This window comes from Patagioenas fasciata, chromosome 7, assembly GCF_037038585.1.
Source record: "Patagioenas fasciata isolate bPatFas1 chromosome 7, bPatFas1.hap1, whole genome shotgun sequence".
Classification (NCBI taxonomy): domain Eukaryota; kingdom Metazoa; phylum Chordata; class Aves; order Columbiformes; family Columbidae; genus Patagioenas; species Patagioenas fasciata.
In genome coordinates, this window is record NC_092526.1 from 20,189,262 (window position 1) to 20,196,951 (window position 7,690).

Genomic DNA, 7,690 nt, shown 5'->3' on the forward strand with positions numbered 1-7,690 from the left:
GTATATGACAACACAAAGATAAATGGGTTATTTTTGGGATGAAAGAGGGCTAGGAAGAACTTTAGAAGAGCTGTATGCCTCAGTGCTGGGAAATGCCTTGCAAATAAACAGGAAGCAATGTAGGTAGAAAAGGGGAAAATTAAGTGACTTCCAAGCTTAAAATTGTCAACTCAAAAAGCAAATATAGGCATCTTCTCAAATGATGACATGGAAATATTGCTTTGTGACCTCAGCTGTACAAACATCAAACAAACTTGTCAGGCTAAAGAGGAACGGGATAGCAAATACTACATAGACTTTACCATTTTACAGATCTGTGGTGCACTGTAATCTGAAACAGTGTTGATAGTATAATTACGATCTCAAAGGGAATATTGAAGAATTTCAAAGAGCCTAGAGACAGGAACTAGAATAAATTAAGGCCTCAAAAATTATCTTACGAAACAATACAGAAAAGACTGGAACTTTAGAAAGACACAAGACCTGGCAAACAATGACAAGCGATAAAGAATGTAAGAACAAATAAGAAATTAGAAACTTAGGAAAAAATTAGCTTCATGACAAATATGAAACTAAAAAAGTGTATTTAATTCACACGTTAAATGTGAAAGAACTGCCTTTTCTCCCCATCTGTAATCATGTTCTGGAACTTCGTGGCAGTCATGCAGCATTTTTACATACAGCTTTCCACATTCATAATGCATTACTCATATTTACATCTATGGCACATACATATGTGTGAGTATAGTTTAAGTACTTAGCTAATTGTTCTGTGTAACAGATGACAAAGAATGGTACAGTGGAATCCGAAGAAGCCAATACCCTGACGCTGGATGACATTTCCGATGATGATATTGATCTAGACAACACTGAAGTAGATGAGTACTTTTTTCTACAACCCCTGCCGACAAAAAAGCGAAGGGCATTGCTGCGAGCTTCTGGAGTGAAGAAGATTGATGTGGAAGAAAAACACGAGCTGCGGGCCATCCGCCTGTCCAGAGAGGATTGTGGCTGTGACTGCCGCGTGTTCTGTGATCCAGAAACTTGCACTTGCAGTCTTGCAGGCATAAAATGTCAGGTAAACGTCTGTATTATTGTTGTTATTTACCTATCCAGGGGGATGGGGAGGTGGGGGTGTGCATGCACGTGTACTTTTTTGTTGTTAAAGTTATAACTACTAGAAGTTAATTATTAATCCATAACACTTGCGGATCTCAAACAAGTTTTTTAAGGCCAGGATTTAAGAGTACAAAGTGTGCAATACAAGCAATCTCCTCAAAAATCTATGCTTATTTTATGATTGGGTATTTTTTTGTTCTTTTGTTCAAATAGTCAACTCCTCATATTACTCTTTGGCCTTTATCTAAATATGCAGATGCAGACAACAGAAGAATCAGTAGCCTGCAGATTTCAGTAGGGATATTTCCTTTTATTTTAGAGACAATTCACATACTGTCCAAATGTGAAGTACAATCCAAATTCAATGAGAAACAATAGATGAAACTCTGTGGCACCATCCATTATTTAAAATGCATGATACTTAAAATGCATGCATGTAGGCAACAAAAAATACATCTGCTAATATAGCAGGTAGTTTTTCCTCTGCAGACTGAAAAGGTGTTTTGCACTGAACATTTACATAGTGTCCTGTGTACACCTGTAAAAGTCCCAGAATGTTCCCTAAAAGATGTTTCCACTAATTCTCCCGAGTCGCTGTTATGCAGCTAAGTTTTCTTCCTGAATGCATTTTTCACTATCTCTTAAATCCAAGCTAAACTTTCTCTGCTTTTTGAAATAATATATTCTCTTTGCTGTTCCTGTTTTCAACTTCACATGTGGGGAAGATGTGCTAGATTGTATTACATGGTTCTCCTCTGCATCATATTTTATGTTTAGGTATTATAGTGCAGATGAAAATCATAGCCTTTAAACTACCTGATCAAACTCTCCATTTTGTGGGTTCAGTCACATTTTTAGAAATTTAAGATGGCTATTATTGGATAAATAAGTTCAGCCCCCAGCATTTTGAGTGCAAAATGTTGCATCTACAATTGACTGAAATATCTTTTAAATTGTACTTGAGGTTTTATTCCTACTTGCTGCAGTCAGGTGTCCCCATTGGTGACCTTATAGAGGTTTTTAGATATAATTCATTTTGTTTCAATAGGTTTCTAGTTTCCATGATGTCTACCAAATGTTAAGAGTCTGGTAATGCTTTTGGCCTGGATTTGAGCACAACATGAATTCAATCTGTAGCAGATCCATAAATAGAAAAACTACCTGTTTTTTGTTCCACTGCATAATGCTTTCATGTATGGAACAGAATCATATTTTTCCTACTCTGCGGCGTTGTTGCATGTATGGGTCCCCTACTGTTCCTGTCACAAGTGCTGAATTCCAGGGCTGACCTTCCAAGTGACTGTTAGCTTCGACTATTCTTACAAGTAGTTCTCACCGTGAATCCTGTTTCGCTGTTGTGTTTCTCTAGGCTGTCTAGGTTCTGTCATATCACCAGGCTTATGCTACGTATCATTAATCTGTATTCTTTTTTTTAAAAGGTGGATCGTATGTCTTTTCCGTGCGGTTGCACTAAAGAAGGGTGTAGCAATACGGCAGGTAGAATTGAATTTAATCCTATCCGTGTACGGACTCACTTTTTGCACACAATAATGAAACTTGAATTGGAGAAAAACAGAGAGCAGCAAGTTCCGGCACTAAATGGCTGCCACAGTGAGATAAGCGCACACACTAGTTCTATGAGCCCAGGACCCCATCCAGTTGAATACACAATTGCAGAAAATTTTGAGATTGAAACCGAACCTCCGGCTGCGGTTATGCATCCTCAGGCAGCCGAGGACTTGGACTGCCCAGGGGAAGAGGAGGAAGAGGAAGATGGGAGTAGCTTTTGTAGTGGAGTTACAGATTCTAGCACACAGAGTTTAGCCCCTAGTGAATCAGATGATGATGAAGAGGAAGAGGAAGATGAGGAGGAAGATGATGAGGAAGAAAAAGCAGATGATTTTGTAGAAAGTATGGGCTCCCATCCTGATATGGTGCCTCTTCCTTCTGTCCTTTGCTACTCTGATGGAACTGCTGTGCATGAAAACCATTCTAAAAATGCCTCGTACTATACTAACTCTTCAAATCTGTATTACCAAATAGAGAACCATGTTGCTGGCACTGCTAACCAGGTCGGTGAGACTTACTCAGAAAGGGATGCTGTCAGGAATGGTAGTCTTTCTCTGGTGCCTTACAACATGACTTCCGAACAGTTTGTTGACTACACACGGCAATCAGAGGAAACTTTTAGCAGCCCTCATTATCCTTCTGCAAACCCCTCAGTGATTGTTTGCTGCTCATCTTCTGAAGGAGAGAGCAGTGCTCCATGTAACAGTTTATACCCTGAGCATAGGCCAAGTCACCCTCAAGTGGAATTCCACTCATACTTGAAAGGTCCTGCTCCAGATGGCTTTGTTTCAGCTTTGAATGGCAACAGTTGTGTACAAGAGCACCCTGCTGAGAATTCACTAAACCTCCCAGAAAAGAGCAGACTGCACGAAGAGTGCATCAAATCACCAGTGGTAGAAACGGTACCTGTTTAATATTAAAATTATTCTAGGACTGACTTTCTGTATTAAAATGCACTCACACTGGATTTCCTAGAATCTTACTTTTTTAAGAGCTAGGCAACACTTGGACTATAGTCAAGGTTCCAGACACATTTTGTTTTCTCAAGCTACACTGGCAGTGGTATTGCACAAAAACAGCTCATGTAAAGATTTAAATAAAAATAATCAAACTATCTTTTGATAAAAATAAAACACGTAAGTAAAAAACCACACCCAACAGATTTCAAAGTAGCCTACCTATCAAAGTATGTGAAACCTGCCAAGCTATCTGAATCAAAGCTTTGTGTTTTTGATTGTTGGGCCTGTGCAAGGTTGTTAAAAATGATACTTTGAAATTATCATGTTTAGAGTCCTAATTTTCAACATACGTGAAAAGATGGTAAGTTTAATGTAAAAGTAACTGCTGAACAAAAAAGTTTTAATTGTTCTGTACTGTATGTATTTTATTCATGGTAGTTTAGTACTCATGTTTTGATAAAAATGAACAGCATGTTCATTTGAGCAGAAGATCCATAGTTAGTTACAAAGCACACGTCCATATTTCATCTGCAGTACCATGTATTTTTCCTTTTTTTCTTAAAAAAAAATGCCATTTCTGGTCAATTATCTTGAAATTTTTAGAATGTACTATTTTCTCTTTTACTGTTCTTGACAACCAGAAGAGTCGGAAAGGGGGCGTTTACATCTTCTAGAAAGGTAAAAGGTAGACAATCCTCCATTAAAATTAAAATTAAAATCAGTGGCATTCGAGAACTAATATCCCCTCCCCAAAGAAAAATGATCTTTCTTGTGTGTAATAATAGCAAAGCAGTAGCTTAAGCTTGCACAGCACCTTTTTAGCCCAACAAACATTCAGATACTTACGCACTTTAGTGTCATTTTGCAGTAATGTATTAACTGCGGAAACTGTGAATTATTTTGGAGAAATGCCATAGCTCCAGACTCTGAGGTATATGTAAGATCTTAAAATTCCTTGTAACAAAACCTGTATGTTTTTTCCAACCCAGTTTATCAATGTCAGTAGGTAATTTATAAAAGCAGAGTCTTGCTGATCAAAGTTTAAATGAAGCATGGAGGAAAACATGGAAGTGTCTAGATTTCCTAAATATTTAGCAGTTTTTATGAAATATGAGACTGGCTTTTGTGGACTTCTGACCGGATCTCAAATTTACAGAGTCATTTGGTCTAATGAGGAATGAGTAGATTCAGTGAGAAAACACAGCTTCAGAAATTCTGTATCTGCCAAAGTTTGCAAGCAAAATAGCACATGTGGATATCCGTTACTTTTAAAATACTGGCTGTATCTCAACCTTTAATTGATTAGCCAGCCTTGCTTTTATCTAGAAAAGGAGGTATAGGAACCTGCTTTTCTCTACACTGATGATTCTGCACTCCTTATTTTTATTTCAAAAGCTATTTAACATTTTTGTTCTTCTAGTATTGAAATTTTATTTATTATACATCAATTGCGTTGAAATGTAGACCTGTCTTGTTTGACAAAGTAAGAATCAGTATCTTAGTTTTTATCTGTGTCAAATCTAGATGGTTAACAGCATGTATGTAAACACAGCACGAATTTTAGCTCTCTAACAGTGACTCTTCTGGTTAGAAGCTCTTTAAAACATGTACAGTACTCCAATAGAAAAACTGCCATATTTAAAATATGCTTAAAAAAAGAAGTGCCAACTTAATTGTTTTTATATGAAATCTGGGCAAAGTGATTTCTCATTTCTATGCTAAATTAGCAAAATGGTTTTACTCCATGTAGTAGCTGGAAAGGTTGTTTTGTTTTGGTTTTTTTTAATTTACTTGTTTCCACAAGAATTCCTATGTGTTTTATATGAACTGCATTGAAAAGTCCAGTTCTCTAGGGCCTGGATTCTGCACTTGCAACATCTTCCATCTCCTGGGAAAATGCAGTGGTGTTGGTTACCCGGCACAGCAGTTCCTTTGCTTCTGCTCCTCTTGGTCACAGAACACTGTAGTCTCTTTCCCTAAAGGCTGTGTAGCCAGGTAAGCACACGTATTCTCCAGTTCCATATAGCAAATACCCATCTTTATTTTCAAAGAGAAATATATTAGTTCTTAAAAATGTTCTGCATCTAAGAATAGTATTATTCTATTCAAGACATGGGCAAGTGTAACAAGTCTCTGTGTATACAAGCATCTTGCATTAGCAGCAAGCTGAAATCTGGCACTCACTCAGCACCAACACCAAAAGCACAAATCCCTTCTACCTGAGCTGGGACAGGAGCTGTGAATCAGTAGCAGCTTTTTAACCTCAGAGGGTGTTGGCTACTGGAGGATCATGCAAACTTTACCAGGGTATTTCTCTCAGGGGAAAGTTAAATGAAATATTTTGTTTCATTAATCACCTCCTTACTGAGCAATAAGAAATAATTTTCTTGGCCCCTGCGCTTTCACATGAAAAATATCTTTAATAATATTAGCAAGCACAGTAAGTGATTAACTCTGTAAAATACATCTCAGCTGGCTTTATAATACTGAGATGATGGTTATTTAATGTTTTCATTGGCACAGGCTTCAGACCCCAGACCTCCTTAATATGAGCAACTGTATAAATTTCTGAAAACTTAGATGTATATGTTCCATGCCATTGGGGCATCGGGGGTGAACACAGCTATTAATAAATTCTCTAAAGCTTGCAGCACAGGGTAACAAGCAGTAGTAGGGTAGAGACAGCAGTGACTATATAAAAAACTTAGGTGACACTATTTTCCCTTGCTTAAAATAGCTAATTCGTGGGAGTCACATACTAAAATGTGCAGAATAAAGATTATATTGAATAAACATTCCTAACTAGCTGGTGATAATGCAGATAGTAATACCTTTCTTTTGAGCCCGTTTGGTATTTTGTGGTCAAGATTTGATGTCAGGATACAAAGTATACCAATCTTGTTTAGTTCTTGCAACAAGTTACAAAGTCAAGTCTTTATAATTCACGGAGATTTCCTGGTAGTTACACTAACAATATCAACAAGCCTTCCACCAGAGATAAACTCACTCATACTGCAGAAAAACCCCCAGAAACCTCTTTTTTCACTATAGGCTAAACCTGTTGCCCAAACAATTCCACACCAGCAAAAACAAAGCTAAGGCCTTTCTAGCAGTTGTATGTTGACCAGAGTGGGAAAAAACTGTGAAATCACTAAGAGTCAAGATTCCCACCCCTTGATTAGACTTCCATGTTTTATTAGAAGAAAAAAGTACTTTTCATGTAAGCAAAAATAAATCACGGGATGGAAAATGTTTTAATATTATTTTCTGGGCTAGTATATAATATAACACTGGTCGCTATATCAGCTTTATTTCGCAAGAATAGCTGGCTACTGATAATCACACTCCTAAGAAGCCAAGTAATAAATTGGTAGTTAGTTTATGATTACGCTGTGTAGGTCAGAAAAGTGAGTAGTAACAAAAGCATTTCCCTTTTGACACAGAAGGTCCCTACAACAGCACCTAAATTGGATGCCATTTTGCCTATAATATGAACTTTGCCTGTCTTGGAGAAAATGCTGTTAAAGTTTATATTTAAAGTTTTAACTAACTTGAGATTAGACATAAAATTTTAACTTTTTTTGGCAAAATTGCAGCAATTGCTAGTATTTCCTAAGAGGTGTAACTCATTCCCACGGGAATATCCTTTAAAAAATTAAAAACTGGTCAGTAATAAGTTTCTAATATTTCTTTCCTTTTCTTGGAAAAAAAGAAATAACTCTTTTATGAGCTCTACACCATTTAGGTGAGAAAGTTCTGGATTTGTAAAGAAGTTCCTGCTAGTAAATCATAATTTGAATTGACATATATTAAGGCCACTGTCATAGTAACCATCACTTGCTATAAAGATGGTTCGGCGGGCTCACCAATCTGTCAGCAGAGTCAATTAACAATGCGATCTTGCCTTTTGTCTAAGTTCTGCAGAAATGGCAGGTAGTGTTCATGCTTGTGTTACTCACTCGATTGCTAAGTGACCCAGGTCCAGTTTCTCATCTTACCTGGGTGTTGTATTTCAGTAAACGTGCTAACAAACTGATCATGTA

General features: G+C 37.2%; 1 protein-coding gene across 6 annotated transcripts in view; it reads left to right on the forward strand.

The window, feature by feature from the left end:
* The window catches only part of CSRNP3 (cysteine and serine rich nuclear protein 3), a 105,862-nt gene extending 98,400 nt beyond the window's left edge, over window positions 1-7,462 (forward strand). For all 6 annotated transcript variants that reach the window (XM_065841064.2, XM_071811002.1, XM_071811000.1 and 3 more), the window contains 2 exons: window positions 782-1,078; window positions 2,559-7,462. In XM_065841064.2, the coding sequence (XP_065697136.1) occupies window positions 782-1,078; window positions 2,559-3,602 (1,341 nt within the window). In that variant the 3' untranslated portion in view covers window positions 3,603-7,462. The remainder of the gene's footprint in view (window positions 1-781; window positions 1,079-2,558) is intronic.
* The last annotated feature ends 228 nt before the right edge of the window (window positions 7,463-7,690 follow it).